The sequence below is a fragment of the Chiloscyllium punctatum genome, chromosome 34, assembly GCF_047496795.1.
Source record: "Chiloscyllium punctatum isolate Juve2018m chromosome 34, sChiPun1.3, whole genome shotgun sequence".
NCBI lineage: Eukaryota > Metazoa > Chordata > Chondrichthyes > Orectolobiformes > Hemiscylliidae > Chiloscyllium > Chiloscyllium punctatum.
The window spans coordinates 55,210,026-55,229,303 of record NC_092772.1 but is presented as its reverse complement, the minus strand read 5'-3'; the positions used below and the strand labels follow the sequence as shown (position 1 = coordinate 55,229,303).

The window sequence follows — 19,278 nt, the reverse complement described above, 5'->3', positions numbered from 1 at the left end:
TCAGTGCTGAGGGAGGGCCGCACTGTCGGAGGGTCAGTGCTGAGGGAGGGCCGCAGTCGGAACGTCCGTTTCTTGGGATACGAGTCAGCATTTGTTGCCTGTCCCTAGTTGCCCCCCCCTTGAGAAGGTGGAGCGAGCTGCCTTCTTGAAACGCTGCCCCTTGTCCTTTTAGATGGAAGTGGCCGTGGGTTTGGAAGGTACTGCCTGAGGATCTTTGGCGAGTTCCTGCAGTGGGTCTTGTAGATGGGGGGAGGGAGGGGATGGTACACACTGCTGTTACTGAGTGTCGGTGGGGGGGAGGGAGGGGATGGTACACACTGCTGTTACTGAGCGTCGGTGGGGGGGAGGGAGGGGATGTTTGTGGGTGTGGGGCCAATCCAGCGGGGGGCTGCTCTGTCCCTGGATGGTGTCGAGCTTCGAGTGTTGAAGCTGCACCCATCCAGGGGCAAGTGGGGAGTATTCCCTCACCCTCCTGACTTGTGCCATGTCGATGGGGGGTCAGAAAGTGAGTAGCTTGCTGTAAGAATCCCAGCCTCTGAGCTTGGAGTGTTTTATGTTCCTGACCCAGTGTTCATCAATGCCTGATCAGACTCACACGTGTGAAAGTAGCAGTGAGTGATGCAGGAGATTGTCAGAATCGAACAATTCCCAACATGAGAATCAATTTCCATCACATCTTGTTTGCAGAGATCAGAGGGATAGACATTTTGCTTACTTCACTCGTTTATTTAGATATGTGAAAGATTTAAACCCTTTAGCCAGTGTAAGACAGTTCCTATACAGATAAGTAGTAAATCCCCAATTACATAATACAGAGCTAAAATCATTCTTGCTCATACATATGTACCACTCCCTATCCACACAAATTACAGGTAGTCAAAATATCACAGGCCATTTGACTTTAAAATACTATGCATTCACTTGTAGGAACCCTTTTTCTGTGAAAGTTAATTAATCAATCTTTGAACGACAAACTGATAGAAGAATTCTAACCCTGTAAAAATCCTGCTGAGTCGTGGGCATCTCAGGGATCAAGGCTTGGTTCATAGATTTGGGAATAGCATCTTCAGTTTTTATGGACAGTGACTGGGAGAGGTTGGGATTGTTATCCATGGAGTGAGCAGAGAAGGTCAAGGGGGACATTGAATCAGGACGTTCAGAATCCCCGAGGGGGTTGGAGGATTTGAATTGAGTCACCAGAGGGACACGGGATTGATGGGAATCAGGAAAAGAACCAGAGGGGTGGGGTGGGGAGGAGAAGAGGAAGAAGAGGAGAATTTGACCCAGTAGTTGCGAACTGGTACACACTGCCTAGAAGGGGAGATTCAACAGGAACTTTCAGGAGGCGGGGGGAGGAATTCACAGGAATGTAGGAATAAACTGAAGCTAAGACTCAAAGCAAAATCCACTGATGTGTCGGCACATCTGGGAAAGGGAGGGACATTAAACATTCCCGCATCTTCTCTATTCTCACGAGTTTACAGTTAAGGCTCTGATGACAATGTGTGCAACACAGGAACAGAATCTCGTTTATGCCAGAGGCAATCAAACCCACTGGAGTGGAGTCAAATATAATCCCAGATTGGGTAAAGCAGAACTATTGCCATTATTAGAAAGGGATATCAGAGTGCAGTCACCTTTATACAGGTACACAATCCTTTATCCGAAACCACTGGGGCCAGCTGGTTTTCGGAATGCGGAATTTTTCAGATTTTGGAATAAGTGACAGTTTCACGGTGAAATTTTAAAAATCTTACCGAACAGCAGACACACCTGTGAGTACTATGAGCAGTGAGACAGAGTTGACATTTGCTACACCTAAGTGGCGTGGGGCAAGTGGGTGTGGAGTCGGGTTAACTGTTTGCATGCTAAACAACCCTATTACAAGAGTAAAATATTCCACAAAGAAAACCTCAGATTTTGGAGCTTTGGGATTTCGGATAAAAGGATTGTGTACATGTACTATATGCTATAATGTGGCTCAAAATTGAGGTGGGATCTTGACAAATGCCAAATGATACTTCGAAATAAAAAATTGAAAAAGATTTTTCTGGTTTTTAAAACGGAGAACTTTGACTCCTCCATCCGCCCTCCCTCCATTCCCATCTGCTGGAAATAATCTTTTGGAGTCTGTTTGTCAGTGGTTACATAACCAAGAGAAGGAACATTTTGCCAGTGAGCATGAGCGGGAGCAAATCCATTTAAAACAAATCCTGTTGCAGTAACAGCATTCAGTCAGGAGGAAGCGCTACCCCGACCATTGTGGCAGACTGGGCACGACATGCTATTTCTGTCAATCAGCTATATAAGAAAAACCAAAGTGCGTACCCCTTGAACTACTTAAGGAGATTAAATTGCTCCCATTACTGTCACAGCAGAAAGCAATGTGCAATAAATTCTATAGAAATGCTGAAACAAAACAAGACTCTAAATATCAACAGAATGAAAATCAATAATTCCATGATATCTGCAGTTATTGCAAAAAGTGCAAATCGCAGAATTATAATCCAAGCGAGGTTACAACAATGATAAAAATCAAGAGAATTAATTTCAAAAATATATAAATGCAAAGACTTACAGCGTCCATTCAGGGAATCAAATCGTTCAAAGGCTTTCCCATTGGTTTGAAAACTAGGATAATGTGACCTGTACTCATTTCTGTAGCTGCCAATTGCGGCTGAGATCGTATTTGAAGTTCAGATCATTTGGGGAGGTCCTGGGAGCAATTTCAAATTAAGACAGAAGTTCCCTGGCAGTATAATCAATATTTGACAGGGATAAGACCATAAGACATAGGAGTGGAAGTAAGGCCATTCGGCCCATCGAGTCCACTCCGCCATTCAATCATGGCTGATGGGCACTTCAACTGATGGGCGTTTCAGGGAATCTCTCTGGATCCCCAGGACCATGTCAATTTTAGTAAGAGGCTCATTTGAAATATCTATTGACTGAATATTTTTAATGTTTAATTTGCTTTCAAGGGAAGCGCTGTACTTAACTGCTACCAACAGAGGGTGCCACCACCATCCCCAGTGGCGCCATCTGTTGGCCGTGGGGGAAAATAACAGATGGGAAACTTGTCAACAATTTTGTTTTTAATGCATGGTCCCAACTTTCCAACAAGTCATTACCAAAATAATCTCAAATGTCTTCTGAGGATTCCTCACTCGCCTTCATCTAAAACACAATCTGCAACATTGCCTCCTCTGCCAGTACACTTCATCAGAAAGGACACTGTAGCCTTGATAAAAATAATTGTGATTTAACAATTTGTAAGATTTGCACATCCCCCACGATTGTGAGGCGAAAGTAGCTAAGAGATGAAAGCTATTCAAATTCCTCAGCTCGATCAACATTGTGACCACCCCAGCTCGTTCTCAAAGGCTTCCTACCTGTAAAAATAAAAGACAAATATTGTGATGTTCACCTCATTTACCGCGTCCGTTGCTCTCGGTGTGGTCTCCTTTACAGTGGGGAGACAGGACGCCAACTTGCCAGGAGCGTTTCAGGGAATATCTCTGGGTCACACGCACCAAACAACCCCATGGCCCCATGGCTGACCACTTTAACACCCCCCCCCCCCCCCCCACCCCCCCGAAAGGACATGCAAGTCCTGGGTCTTCTCCACCGCCAATTCAAGCCACCCGACACCTGGAGGAAGAACGCCTCATCTTCCGACTTGGGACCCTCCAACCACACGGCATCAACATCGACTTCACCAGTTTCCTTATCTCCCCTCCCTCCAACTCAGCACCGCCCTCTTGACCTGTCCGTCTTCCTTCCCACCTATCTGCTCCACCCTCCCCACTGACCCGTCACCTTCCCAGCTAACTTTGTCTCTACCCCCACAGTTATCTCTCAGCCTCCTCTACATTCCTGGTGAAGGGCTAATGCCCGAAACATCAACTCTCCTGCTCCTTGGATGCTGCCTGACCTGCTGTGCTTTTCCAGCACCACACTCTCGACTTTGAGTCTCCAGCATCTGCAGTCCCCACTTTCTCCTAAATATTGTTATGTTATATACTACTGGGACAGGGACATTGCAGTTAACTCAGTTGGCTAGGCAGCTGGTTCACAATGCATAGTTTTACTAACAGTACAGGCTCAATTCCAGTCATCAGCTGAGGTAATACAGCAACTTCCAAAGTCAAAAAGTATCGTGCTGGAAAAGCATGGCTCTGAGGAGCAGGAGACATACTTTTCAACAATATATCTCCATCATCTTCCAAACCCACGGCCACTTCCATCTAGGAGGACAAGGGGTAGCAGATACATGGGAACACCACCCCCTGCAAGTTCCCTTCCACTCACTATCCTGGCTTGGAAATATATCACCTGTTCCTTCCTGGGTCAGAATCCTGGAATTCCCTCCCTCAGGGACATTGTGGGTCTACCTCACAGGGCATGGACTGCAGAGGTTCAAGAAGGCAGCTCACCCCCACCTTCTCAAGGTGGGGGGCAACTAGGGACGAGGGCGATAAATATTGGCCCAGCCACTGGCACCCACATCTCACGAGTGAATAAAAAATATTAGCCAAAATGTTTTGTCGAACAACAGAGCTGTTGCAGTAGACATGGGATAGCCATTCAACCTCTTCTCCCTGCTAGCACTGCAACAATATGTAACACTGCTACTACTACAGCCTTTATAATCACCAGCTCAGGAGGTGAAAGGGAGGGCTGCAGAGGCTGGGGATCAGAGTCGCGAGTGTGGTGCTGGGAAAGCACAGCAGGTCAGGCAACATCCGAGGAGGAGAGTCGACGTTTCGGGCATAACCCCGGGATTATTCCCGAAACATCGATTCTCCTGCTCCTCAGTTGCTGCCTGACCTGCTGTGCTTTCCCAGCAACACACTCTCCACACTAATCACCAGCTCGGTACAGGCAGCAGATTAAGTTTTCAAGCTACATATTCGACACGTGATAGAATAGTGAACCATAGTCAAAATTTCCTACCCTCTTGAATAACACATTCACTTTCCTGAATCAATTATATTTTTTTTGGTATTAATTGGCAATATTTCACTACCATGAGCAGTTTTTATCTTTTGTTTTTAAGAAAAAAAAGAAAGAGACTGGTTAATTTAAATTGTCTCCCTTCCTCTATAGCTTCCCACTAATTGATGCATCATAGTTTATCTGGTTCCTCTACCTCACCACATACCTATAGCCCTGGGTATATATATTATTACAAAGATTCATCTAATTTTCTCACAATAGAACATAGAACATAGAAAAATACAGCGCAGTACAGGCCCTTTGGCCCTCGATGTTGCGCCGACCCAAGCCCACTATCCTCCATATGCCTATCCAATGCCCGTTTAAATGCCCATAAAGAGGGAGAGTCCCCCACTGCTACTGGCAGGGCATTCCATGAACTCACGACTCGCTGAGTAAAGAAAACTCCTTCAAAAAGTATTCCACAAATTTGGAATCCTTAAGGAAATCATGTCTCACAAACTTGATTGAGCTTTTTGAAGAAGTAACAAAAGAAGATTGATGAGGGCAGAGCAGGAGAAGCCGCAACTGAACCTGCCTCCTCCACATTCTCAGTCCAAGATGGCTGAGCCCTCACGGTGAGACTTGGTGGGAGAGATTTTTTCCACTGTTTAAACATGTTCACTGTAAACGTGCCTCACTCTCAATCCTTCCACTAATGGGAACATTTCCTCTCATTTCCACTCTGCCCAGAATCATCTCCATCAAATCTCTTCTCCAGTCCCAGCTTCTCCAACTCATTCTCGTAACTACTCACAGAACCCCTGCAGTTTGGAAACAGGCCCTTCAGCCCAACAGGGCGACACTGACTCTCCACAGAGTATCTCACCCAAACCCATTCCTCAACATTTTACCCCTGACTGATGCACCTAACCTGCACATCCCTGGACACTATGGGACAATTTCCCATGGCCAATCCACCCTAACCTGCACATCCCTGGGCACTATGGGACAATTTCCCATGGCCAATCCACCCTAACCTGCACATCCCTGGGCACTATGGGACAATTTAGCATGGCCAATCCACCCTAACCTGCACATCCCTGGGCACTATGGGACAATTTAGCATGGCCAATCCACCCTAACCTGCACATCCCTGGGCACTATGGGACAATTTAGCATGGCCAATCCACCCTAACCTGCACATCTTTGGACTGTGGGGGGGGAAACTGGAGCACCCGGAGAAAATCCACCCTCCGAAGAGTAACCCACCCAGACCCATTCCCCTACCCTACATTTGCCCCTGACTAATGCACCTAACACTATGGGACAATTTCCCATGGCCAACTCACCTTACCTCCACATCTTTAAATTGTGGGAGGAAACCCATGCAGACACGGGGAGAGTGTGCAAACCCCACACAGAGAGTCACCCGAAGCTAGAATTGAACAGGGGCCCCTGGTGCTGGGAGGCAGCAATACTAACTGCTGAGCCACCATGCTGCCCCACAGCCCCTTGTCCCAGAGACCATCCTCGTAAATATGCTTTCTTCACTGTCCCAAAGTTCAGTGCTCAGAACTGGACACAATATTTCAACTGAGGCTTTGTATAAAAAAAAAACTGGCATAACCTCCTTCCTGGAAACCCCTATTTATAAAAGATATGGATCTCTCATACCTGAGACAAATGGATTGATTTAACTGGAATAGTCCGAATCGAGTTACTGACAGACCCACAGAAATTACTCTCGAGTTGTACAGTACAGAACAACACAGTCTCTTTCTCCACGCAGTCCTGCAAGGTCTTTCTTTTCCAACCAAGTTAAACCATGCAACATTCCACGACAGAGGTCAGGATGTTGATCCAGATAATCAAGATTTCCACCCACATCCTTCTCTCTCCCTCACTGTTATCTCCCTGCAACTTATTTTTCTCTCTCCCCATTGACTGTCTGCCTCTTTCCTTGTCCCTCCATCCCCTCCAATAGCCACAAAAGTATCCAAACTTAACATTTCCATGTTTGTGACACATTCCATATTTAGAACGTAAGACATAGGAGCAGAATTAGGCCATTCTGCCCATTGCTCTACCATTTGATCATGGTTGATGTTTTGACACAATCCCAGGTTAAAACTCCTCCCTCCTCGACTTTGCTCTCAGACTCCACTGCTCTCGCCATCTCTGGTCTGTCAGTCCCTACATGTTATGCTCAGATGTACAGCATATTAGATATGGAGATCGATTCAAATTTTCAGAGGGAATTATGGGGCAAGATGGGGAAAATGGAGTTGAGCAAATCTGGGATATCGTGAGCAGTTTTGGACCCCATAGCAAACAAGGGAATACTCCCATTGGAGGTGGGTACAGGAGGAACTTGCTAATCCCTGGAATAAGGGGTTGCCCAAAATTTACTTTAATTTGTTCAAAGGATGTGGGTGCCGCTGGCTAAGTGAAAATTTATTGCCCATCACCAAGTGATAAGATGTTAGTGAGCTGTTTTCCTGAACCGTTGGAGATGCGGAATAAATTGAGCTGAAATTCTCTGGAATACTTTGGAAGAGTGACAGGCAACTTCATCAAGACGGACAAGATTCCAAAGGAGCTTGACAGGGTGGACGTGGAGAGACCATTTCCCTGCGGTCCAGGGAACACGGCTTAAAGTCTCAGGGTGAGGTAGTGGCCATCTTGGACAGAGGGGACGATGGCAGCCATCTTGGCTAGAGGGAATGGAGTGTGGTGTTGGCCATCTTGCTCAGAGGGGCGGTTTCGGCCATCTTGTACAAAGGGGAGTGTCGGCCATCTTGGACTGACGTGACCGAGTGTGGTGCTGGCCATCTTGGACTGAGTGAAGTGGTGGCCATCTCAGACCGAGGTGACTATGTGGTGTCAGTCATCTAGGACCGAGGGGACATGTAGGCCTCTCGGGCTGAGGGGAGGGGCCTCGGTAGGTTCAGAATCTTTGGAATTTGCTCCCTCAAGGATTGTGGGTGCTCCATCAAGGCTGGTATTTCCGATCACCCAGGAAACGTTGGGAGCCAGAGAGAAAGTGGAGTGTTATCAGCTTTCGTTAAAAAAATTCATGCGCGCAAGGTTGGTGTTGCTGACTAGGGCCAGTATTTACTGCCCATCCTGAATTATCATATAGGGGGATTGTGGACCAAGCACGTTGTCGTCGGTCTGGAGCCAGACTAAGTAAAGAGGACAGATCTCCTTCACTGAAAGGAAACTAGCGAACATTCACGACAAAGCAATAATGGTCGCCATCAGGGCAACTTTTCAATGGTACTGAATCCAAATTTCACCATCTGCTGTGGTTGGATTCGAATCCTTGAACCCAGAACATTAGACTGGGATTCTGGATTGTTATCCCAGTCAGTGCACCGCAATTATGTCACGACCGCTCCATGGAAAGCTATGGATGGATAGTATAGCAAGGAGAACTCAAGAGGCCGAATGGTCAGCTCTTGCCCTTATTGACTTCCCCTGATCTCCCTCAATCTCTCTACTGTCACCAGCACCTCCTTTCCCTGCTCCAACCAACATGGGGAAGGGTATTAGAATGAGAAATGTACCTGGTTAGCGATTCACATGACCAGAGGAACAGAGTCAGTCACACAGTAGGGAATGGATGAGTCACTGCCCTTCCAGATAGGGGTCTTGCTGACCTGGTTGTCCCTGCACAAAGTGAGGGACAGCAAAAGACAAAAGACGACAGCTTTTAGTGGAACACAAAGCAACATGTTTGAAAGTGCAATGGCGGAGTCACACACACGCACACACACACACACACACACACACATAGGTAGGTGGGGTTCAAGCTGCCAATTGTACCTTCTGTCTCTCAGCTGTCATGAGACACTCACTCTTAAAAAGCTACCTCCCCCAGTGAATGTATCTGAGCGAACGCCATCTCCTGGAATACTCCACCCTTTCACCCAACCAGCACCCCCCACCTCCCAACAAACCCCCATGCCAACCCCCACATCAAATGTCTTTTCAACGTTGTAACTGTATCAGCACCCACCATTTCCTATGGTACTGCCTTCCACACACTAACCACTCTTGGCACAAAAAGGTTGCCCCTCATGTCCTTTCTAAATCTTTCTCCGCCCACCTTAAAAAAAATACGCCCCGTGGTTTTGAATTTGCCCACCCGAGGGGTAAATATCTTGGGCATTCACCTTAACCATACCCACCATGATTTTATAAATCTCGATAAGGTCACCCCTTAGCTGATTATGTTCCAGTGAAAAAAGGTCCCAGTCTTTTAGATTTACATTACAGTGTGGAAACAGGCCCTTCGGCCCAACAATTCCACACCGACCCGCTGAAGCGCAACCCACCCATACCCCTACATTTACCCCTTACCTAACACTACGGGCAATTTAGCATGGCCAATCCACCTGACCTGCACATCTTTGGACTGTGGGAGGAAACCGGAGCACCCGGAGGAAACCCAACGCAGACACGGGGAGAACGTGCAAACTCCACACAGTCAGTCGCCTGAGGCGGGAATTGAACCCGAGTCTCCGGCGCTGTGAGGCAGCAGTGCTAACCACTGTGCCACCGTGTCGCCCACAGAGTCTATCCAGCCTCTCCTAATAACTCAAGCCCTCCATTCCTGACAACAACCTGGTAAATCTCTTCTGAACCCTCTTCAGCTTGATCATATCCTTCCAAGAACAGGGCAACCAGAACTGCGCACAGTATTTCAGAACAGGCCACGACAACATGTTGTCCCAAACTCGGATACTCAAAGGACTGAGGAATGAAGGTAATTGCGCCAAGTGCCTTATTAACCACCCTGTTGACCTGTGATGCAAAAATTGCAACACTTAAAAGGCATTTGGATGGGTATGTGAAAAGGAAGGGTTTGGAGTGATATGGACCGGGTGCTGTTGGGTGGGACTAGATTGGGTTGGGATATCTGGGTCAGCATGGACGGGTTGGACCGAAGGGTCCGTGCTGTTCATCTCTATGACTCTATAAACCGCTGGGTCTCTCTGTTCTACAACACTACCCAGGGCCCTACCATTCATTGTACAAGTTTGTTTGTTTTACCAAAATGCAATACCTCACACTTAACCAAATTAAACTCCGATGCCCTACATCTGACTTAAACTCAAAAGCTATTCAGAGCGGACAGTTCTCAGAGCTCAGCCTAAGCTGACACGAGCATTAAATTTGGACTGGGCAGCGCAGGGCTCTTAAACAAAAAAGGCACATAATATACAGAAGCAGTAACTCCATTGGACAGCAACAGAGGTAAGCTACTTAGATGGTTCGGTTCAAGCTTTGATTGCGGGGCAACATTTTCAGTGCTCAGTCCAGTTAAGGACAAACACCCGTTTCCGACCTGTACACACGCAGTGTCACCTTGCGTTAGTGCCTGTGGACTGAGCTGGGATGCAGTGTGTATGTGGAAACTGATTCTCAGTCTGATTTCACTGCCTGGAAAGTGTACACTAACTCCTTAATTCTACTTAGTCCCATGTTTATCTTTGTACTGATCAATAGGGACAAGTGGTTAATTCTGTCTGACACCAGGACCCCCACAATAAGGATGTTACAAAGTAGAGTAGCAGCAGGTCATTCAGCTGACAACCCCCTTCAACCAGATATCGCCCGGTCTTCCAGCCAAACTTCATTTTTTTTTCAGGAATTAACATTCAAATCCAACCCTCTACTCCCCTATCTCCATAAATTCCTATAACCCCTCCCTATCCCTGTAACCCCCCCTCCAGCCCCTCCCTATCCCTGTAACCCCCCCCCCCGGCCCCTCCCTATCCCTGTAACCCCCCCCCTCCAGCCCCTCCCTATCCCTGTAACCCCCCCCCCCGGCCCCTCCCTATCCCTGTAACCCCCCCCCCCGGCCCCTCCCTATCCCTGTAACCCCCCCCCCCGGCCCCTCCCTATCCCTGTAACCCCCCCCCCCGGCCACTCCCTATCCCTGTAACCCCCCCCCCAGCCCCTCCCTATCCCTGTAACCCCCCCCCCCCCGGCCCCACCCTATCCTTGTAACCCCCCCAGCCCCTCCCTATCCCTGTAACCTCCCCCCCCCAGCCCCTCCCTATCCCTGTAACCTCCCCCCCCCAGCCCCTCCCTATCCCTGTAACCTCCCCCCCCCAGCCCCTCCCTATCCCTGTAACCTCCCCCCCCCAGCCCCTCCCTATCCCTGTAACCCCCCCCCCCCGGCCCCTCCCTATCCTTGTAACCCCCCCGGCCCCTCCCTATCCCTGTAACCCCCCCCCGGCCCCTCCCTATCCCTGTAACCCCCCCCCGGCCCCTCCCTATCCCTGTAACCCCCCCCCGGCCCCTCCCTATCCCTGTAACCTCCCCCCCCCCGGCCCCTCCCTATCCCTGTAACCTCCCCCCCCCCGGCCCCTCCCTATCCTTGTAACCTCCCCCCCCCAGCCCCTCCCTATCCCTGTAACCCCACCCCCCCCGGGCCCCTCCCTATCCCTGTAACCCCCCCCCGGCCCCTCCCTATCCTTGTAATCCACCCAGCCCCTCCCTATCCCTGTAACCTCCCCCCCCCAGCCCCTCCCTATCCCTGTAACCTCCCCCCCTCCGGCCCCTCCCTATCCCTGTAACCCCCCCCCCCCCGGCCCCTCCCTATCCCTGTAACCCCCCCCCCCGGCCCCTCCCTATCCCTGTAACCCCCCCCCCCGGCCCCACCCTATCCTTGTAACCCCCCCCCCCCCGGCCCCTCCCTATCCCTGTAACCCCCCCCCCCCCCGGCCCCTCCCTATCCCTGTAACCCCCCCCCCCCGGCCCCACCCTATCCTTGTAACCCCCCCCCGGCCCCTCCCTATCCCTGTAACCTCCCCCCCCCCGGCCCCACCCTATCCCTGTAACCCCCCCCCCCGGCCCCACCCTATCCTTGTAACCCCCCCAGCCCCTCCCTATCCCTGTAACCCCCCCCCAGCCCCTCCCTATCCCTGTAATCTCCACCCCCTCCAGCCCCTCCCTATCCCTGTAACCTCCCCCCCCCCGGCCCCTCCCTATCCTTGTAACCCCCCCCAGCCCCTCCCTATCCCTGTAACCTCCCCCCCCCCCAGCCCCTCCCTATCCCTGTAACCCCCCCCCGGCCCCTCCCTATCCCTGTAACCCCCCCCCGGCCCCTCCCTATCCCTGTAACCCCCCCAGCCCCTCCCTATCCCTGTAACCCCCCCCCAGCCCCTCCCTATCCCTGTAATCTCCACCCCCTCCAGCCCCTCCCTATCCCTGTAACCTCCCCCCCCCCGGCCCCTCCCTATCCTTGTAACCCCCCCCAGCCCCTCCCTATCCCTGTAACCTCCCCCCCCCCCAGCCCCTCCCTATCCCTGTAACCCCCCCCCGGCCCCTCCCTATCCCTGTAACCCCCCCCCGGCCCCTCCCTATCCCTGTAACCCCCCCCAGCCCCTCCCTATCCCTGTAACCTCCCCCCCGGCCCCTCCCTGTAACCCCCCCCCCCCTCCAGCCCCTCCCTATCCCTGTAACCCCCCCCAGCCCCTCCCTATCCCTGTAACCTCCCCCCCCGGCCCCTCCCTATCCCTGTAACCTCCCCCCCCAGCCCCTCCCTGTAACCCCCCCCGCCCCTCCCTATCCCTGTAACCTCCACCCCCCCGGCCCCTCCCTATCCCTGTAACCCCCCCCAGCCCCTCCCTATCCCTGTAACCTCCCCCCCCGGCCCCTCCCTATCCCTGTAACCTCCCCCCCCAGCCCCTCCCTGTAACCCCCCCGCCCCTCCCTATCCCTGTAACCTCCCCCCCCCCCGGCCCCTCCCTATCCCTGTAACCTCCCCCCCCCCGGCCCCTCCCTATCCCTGTAACCCCCCCCCGGCCCCTCCCTATCCTTGTAACCCCCCCCAGCCCCTCCCTATCCCTGTAACCTCCCCCCCCCCGGCCCCTCCCTATCCCTGTAACCCCCCCCCCCGGCCCCTCCCTATCCTTGTAACCCCCCCCGGCCCCTCCCTATCCCTGTAACCTCCCCCCCCCCGGCCCCTCCCTATCCCTGTAACCTCCCCCCCCCCCGGCCCCTCCCTATCCCTGTAACCTCCCCCCCCCCGGCCCCTCCCTATCCCTGTAACCTCCCCCCCCCCGGCCCCTCCCTATCCCTGTAACCTCCCCCCCCCCCGGCCCCTCCCTATCCCTGTAACCTCCCCCCCCCCGGCCCCTCCCTATCCCTGTAACCTCCCCCCCCCCGGCCCCTCCCTATCCCTGTAACCTCCCCCCCCCCCGGCCCCTCCCTATCCCTGTAACCTCCCCCCCCCCGGCCCCTCCCTATCCCTGTAACCTCCCCCCCCCCGGCCCCTCCCTATCCCTGTAACCTCCCCCCCCCCGGCCCCTCCCTATCCCTGTAACCTCCCCCCCCCCGGCCCCTCCCTATCCCTGTAACCTCCACCCCCCAACCCCTCCCTATCCCTGTAACCCCCCCCAGCCCCTCCCTATCCTTGTAACCCCCCCCAGCCCCTCCCTATCCTTGTAACCACCCCCCCGGCCCCTCCCTATCCCTGTAACCACCCCCCCCCCCTCCAGCCCCTACACCCCTCCCTATTGTCGTAACTTCCTCGAGAACTTATATCCCTCCTTTATCCCTGTACCTCCTCCAATCCCGGCCCCTCATGAATTCCCCCAATTCCTCCCCCTCCGTCACTGGCCACCATACTTGGGGCCTTGAGCTCTGGAATCCCCTCTCTCAACCTCTCCTTCTCTCACATCCTTTAAAAAAAAGCTCCTGAAAGGGAAACCCGTCCTCTCAACAGAGATTCTTGGGAGATACGTCCCGCCGTTGTCAGTAACACACTTTGGCTGAAATGGTTTGGGCCATCTCGTGAGACACCCCCATCCCAGCAGATGGTGCCGTCCGACTCTGAACCCGAAGACTGGGGATTGGAAATTCCCCTCCTAACCGATGGTCCTGTCACAGTCCTGAGGGAACACTGCGTTGCCAACAGTAAGTTCTTTCAGATGTGATACATCCAGACCTTTCAGTTTGGATGTGCAAGATCCCGGGACCAATATCATGGAGGGATTTCCCGGGGGGGGGGGGGGGGGGGGACTGAAGAGAACCCTGAGGGTGGGGGGGAACTGAAGAGAACCCTGAATATTACCAAATTGCTGTTTGTGGGAATCGGCGCTGTGCAAATTGGTTTCCGCATTCCCTCCGTTATAACAGCGTCTTCATTTCCTACTGGCTGTAGAATGCGCTGGGGCATCCTGTGGCTCTGTAAAGGCGCTAAAGAAATGCAAGTTATAGTGGCACTCACAGAAGCATCATCCCTTTTTCATTCCTCTTCGCTTTGCATTTGTAAGCAATGATGCCGATAATCACCAAGAAGAGGACCCCAGCTGGAATCGCTATTGCTAGAATCAGGTTCATGTCACTCAGTTGCAGTGAGCTCAGTGGTTCTGAGGGAAGAAACACAGAAAAAGAGTAGTCTAGCTGTAAGCCATTGGCTTGATTAAACATATATCAGCAGAGTGCTATAAATTGACACAAATCTGCACTGGACACGCCATGGTGGCTGCAAGAGCAGGTCAGAGGCTGGGAATCCTGCAGCGGGTAACTCCCCTCCTGACTCCCCAAAGCCTGTCCACAAGGCACAAGTCAGGAGGGGGAGGGAATACTCCCCACTTGCCCTGGATAAGGGGGGGGGGGGGGGGCAGCGCCAACAACACTCAAGAAGCTCGACACCATCCTGGGACAAAGCAGACCCTGCTTGATTGGTCCCACATCCACAAACATCCCCTCATCTACAACCAATGCTTAACAGCAGCAGTGGGGACCACCTACAAGATAATTGGATGAAAATATTCCTCCTCATCTCTGTCTGAAAATGCACAACCCCTTTATTCTGAGAGGATACCCTCCGGTCCTTGACTTTCCCACATCTGGGATCAACCTGCCCACATCCACCCGGTCAAATCCTCCAAGACACTTGTATGTTTCAGTGAGGTCATCTCTCATTATTTTAAACTCTGAAAAGTACAGGCCCAACCTACTCCACCTTTCATAGAAGACAATCCCTCCATTCCTGGGGATTCCAAGTGAATCTTTTCTGGGACTGCCTCCAATTCCTACCAGGCAAAAAAGTGAGGACTGCAGATGCTGGAAACCAGAGTTTAGATCAGAGTGGTGCTGGAAAAACACAGGTCAGGCAGCATCCGAGGAGCAGGAAAAATTGACGTTTCGGGCAGAAGCCCTTCAACAGGAATGTCGGATTCCTGATGAAGGGCTTTTGCCCGAAACATCGATTTTTCTTGCTCCTCGGATGCCGCCTGACCTGCTGTGTTTTTCCAGCACCACCCTAATCTAAACTCCAATTCCTGCCAATCTATCTTTCCTTAGACAACGAATGCAAAGTTGTTCAGCTGTGGTCAGACTAGATGCTGACATCAAGAGAAGATTTACAAGAAGAATACCAGAAACATGTGGAAGTACAGTTCAGACAAAAATTGACAGGCTAGGGTCTCCCTTTTGGAGAAAGAGGGGTAACTTACCATTGGGCAGAAGGTATAAATTTCTCAATACACATACCATCAGATTCAAGAACAGCTTCTTCCCTAGTGTCACCATACTTTTGAACAGACCTCTCAAATGTTAATGCTGATCTATCTCTCTCTCTGCACCACTGTATTTTACACTCTGTTCTGCTACCCTAATGCACTCTGCGTGGTACAATCAGCCCAGATAGCACGCAAAACAACACTTTATTCTGTATCTTGGTACATGTGACAACAATAAATCAAACTCAAAGAAATGAATGGATTTAACAGACTGGATGCAGGGAGGAAGAGGAAGACAAGAGCTCTTGATCTAAGATAATGTTTGAGGGGTCCAGTGGGGACCTCAGGAGAAATATCCACACCCAGGGAAGGGGAGACAAGTGGAAATCCCTCCTAGACAAAGTAGTTGTACGAAGTTAGGGGAAACTAGTTAAGCGAGTGTGAGAAAGAAGGGAAGAGGAGGTTATAATGGAGGATTTTGTTAAAAAAAGGTGCAAGGAGGCGGAAATGGAGTTTATACTCCAGAACATAATAGTTGATCTGAATGAACTATTACTTTGATGGGCGGCACGGTGGCACAGTGGTTAGCACTGCTGCCTCACAGTGCCAGAGACCCGGGTTCATTTTTCGCCTCAGGCGACTGACTGTGTGGAGTTTGCACATTCTCCCCGTGTCTGCGTGGGTTTCCTCCGGGTGCTCCAGTTTCCTCCGACAATCCAAAAAAATGTGCAAGTTAGGTGAATCGGCCATGCTAAATTGCCCGTAGTGTTAGGTGAAGGGGAATGGGTCTGGGTGGGTTACGCTTCGGCGAGTAATCTAATATTGAGAAATTAGATTAGATTCTCGACAGTGTGGAAACAGGCCCTTCGGCCCAACCAGTCTACGCTGAACTTCCAAAGAGTAACCCACCCAGACCCATTTCCCTCTGACTAATGCACCTAACACTACGGGCAATTTAGCATGACCAATTCACCTGACCTGCACATCTTTGGACTGTGAGAGGAAACCAGAGCACCCAGAGGAAACCCACGCAGATATAGGGAGATGGTGCAAACTCCATACAGTCACCCGAGGCTGGAATCAAACCGAACCTGTGAGGCAGCAGTGTTAAACACTGAGCCACCGCGCCACCTCTATACAACACACACTCACTTAACAGGATTAAACGTGGGGTGGCAACTCTGATAGATTACAAGGTTGACAGTCATTGAGAGGAGATCAAATTCTATGGTAAGGTAGAAATTACTTGGATTGCGAAAATATCAGAGTTCATGGTCTGAGGGATAAAATATCAGACAATTTGCAACCAGTAACAGGGACAACTTAGAAATTTCTAAGTGTGATTAGCTCACCTTCCACAACCTCAATCAGAACAGATTTGGACTGGGTCAGACTTGGGAGTGAAGGGTGAGTGGCTGTGCAAGTGTAGATTCCACCTTGTTCGGGAGTGATCTTCACAATCTTCAGGTTGCTGTTTGGATAAATCCACTCATTGCCCTGTAGGAATAAGGTTAGATTTTATTCTGTGATTATTCCAGACAGAACCCCCTCCATGAACCCATTGATCAGATTCCAGTCTGTAACTCACTCCTGGGTATCTATTATTCTGTGCAAAAAAAACGGCCCCGAATCCCGTGATTAGATTCCAGCCTGTGACTATGTCCTAGTATGCGATCTTCTCGATATGAACTCTCCCTCTGAAAGCATCAAATGTTCAAACCCTATATTCAAATCAGTCAGAGCATTCAATCACTATGATGTAAATGCTCAACAAAAATACATCATTTACAGAGGGAGATTGATTTGTTGCTCGGTAATTTTCATAAGGCAAAGAAATAGAATAACTCAGCTTCAACATCAAACACTCCCAGGACAGGGACAGCACGGGGTGAGGTACAGAGTAAAGCTCCCTCTACACTGTCCCCCATCAAACACTCACAGGACAGGGACAGCACGGGGTGAGGTACAGAGTAAAGCTCCCTCTACACTGTCCCCCATCAAACACTCACAGGACAGGGACAGCACGGGGTGAGGTACAGAGTAAAGCTCCCTCTACACTGTCCCCCATCAAACACTCACAGGACAGGGACAGCACGGGTTAGATACCGAGTAAATGTCCTTCTACTCAGCTCCTACATTGAACCCAATAGTAGATCAATCTCTTTGCACGATTTTCCAGATCTCCCAATACTCTACGTTCCTGAAATGAGATTACTGATTTTCAAACCACAGTTGCCAACCCACTGAGGTGAGACTGCTCCAGTTTATCTTACACAGGATCTTTGACAAAACAGTCTAGGGCCACGGTCAGTTTACAAACTTGCTTGCGAGGTGAGTAATGCCAGAGTTATAGGTTAACCCAAATGGGACGCATTCCACCAGCCAGAGATTCCAAACGTGCGGAGTCAGAACACCACACACATTGCAAAAATGCATAAAAAAGGTGTTTGAGGCTCTTCTCAACAAGGATGGTCCCAGGAACAGGTGGGTCTGCACATTCGGAAAGGATAGGAGAGTCACAGACTCATACAGCATGAAAACAGACCCTTCAGCCCAACTCGTCCATGCTGACGAGGTTTCCTAAACTGAGCTAGTACGGTTCATCTCTATTTGGCCCATAGACCTCTAAACCCTTCCTATCCATGTACCCATCCAGAGTCTTTTCAAGCATTGTAATTGGACTCACTTCTACCACTTCATGGGATGTGGGCATCACTGGCTAGGCCCGGCATTTATTGCCCATCCCTAATTACCCAGAGGGCAGTTAAGCATCAACCGCATTTCTGTGGGTCTGGAGTCACATGTAGTCCCAGACCGAGCAATTTCCTTAGTGATGGGTTTTCCCGACAATCAACAAGGGTTTCATGGTCATCGTTAAGATTTTTAATTGAATTCAAATTCCACCATCTGTCATGGCGGGACTTGAACCCAGCTCCCCAGAATGTCGTCTGGATCTCTGGATTGACAATCGAGCAAGAATACTGCGAGGACATCACCTCGCATGGTTGATAATGTTTCCTCAACTGCATTCTCCTGTCTTCTCCCCATTACATCCCCCTTACTAATCAAGTATCTCTGTTTTAAAGACACTCAATGACTTGACCTCCACAGATTCCCCACCCTCTGGTTGAAGAAACACTTCCTCATCTTGGTTCTAAAGTGCTGACCCATCACTCTGAAGCTGAGCCCGCTAGTCACAGTCTCTCCCAATGGTGGAACTTAAGGAGGAAGTGGGATGAAAGAATGGAGGGAGAAGGGAGGGAAGATGTTGCGGTTAGGGGAGATAAGACAGGAGGAGGTAGAGTGAAGAGATGACGGTTTTGTCGAACGTGTGTCATCCAGGAGGTGAGGGGACACTCCTTCTTGTCTCTATAACTTGTTCATACCTTTCTCTTCCATTGGTACATTGGTGGCTCAGATGAGCTTGCACAACATTTGACCTCAACATCCTTTCACGCATCACCCTCACAACGCGTGGGTCTCTCATGTAACGGCTAAAGACGCTCCCGGGTTCAGAGATGGATATGCCGTTGAGATCTTTGAAACAAAACCCAAGAAGAAAAAAATATTAAAGTAGCAAGTGGAAAGAGGTGACTGAAAAGAGCCAGGGTCTAATCATAGCAAGATACTACGGTGAGAAACATGACAGAATCATGTGAGAATCCCAATGGGAACCACCCGAGCGCGGTCACACTGTCCAAACAATTTCCAGGCATTGAGTCGAGATTCTCACTACGATAGGGAGCAGGTGGAAGGGGGAAAAGGGAGGAGGGCAAACAGGGAGAATGAATGAGACAGAAAGTGAGAGAGAAAAAAAAAAAGAGGGAAAAGAATGAACGAGAGAAATAAA

The 19,278-nt window shown here is 50.6% G+C and overlaps 1 protein-coding gene across 1 annotated transcript in view; it reads right to left on the bottom strand.

Annotated features, from left to right (window-relative positions):
* Positions 1 to 705: 705 nt before the first annotated feature.
* The window catches only part of LOC140458864 (uncharacterized), an 861,596-nt gene continuing 843,023 nt past the window's right edge, over positions 706 to 19,278 (bottom strand). The window contains exons 4-8 of the mRNA XM_072553561.1: positions 18,815 to 18,965; positions 16,781 to 16,925; positions 14,189 to 14,330; positions 8,511 to 8,613; positions 706 to 3,392 (exon numbers count right to left, since the gene is read on the bottom strand). Of these exons, the coding sequence (XP_072409662.1) occupies positions 8,523 to 8,613; positions 14,189 to 14,330; positions 16,781 to 16,925; positions 18,815 to 18,835 (399 nt within the window). The 5' untranslated portion in view covers positions 18,836 to 18,965 and the 3' untranslated portion in view covers positions 706 to 3,392; positions 8,511 to 8,522. The remainder of the gene's footprint in view (positions 3,393 to 8,510; positions 8,614 to 14,188; positions 14,331 to 16,780; positions 16,926 to 18,814; positions 18,966 to 19,278) is intronic.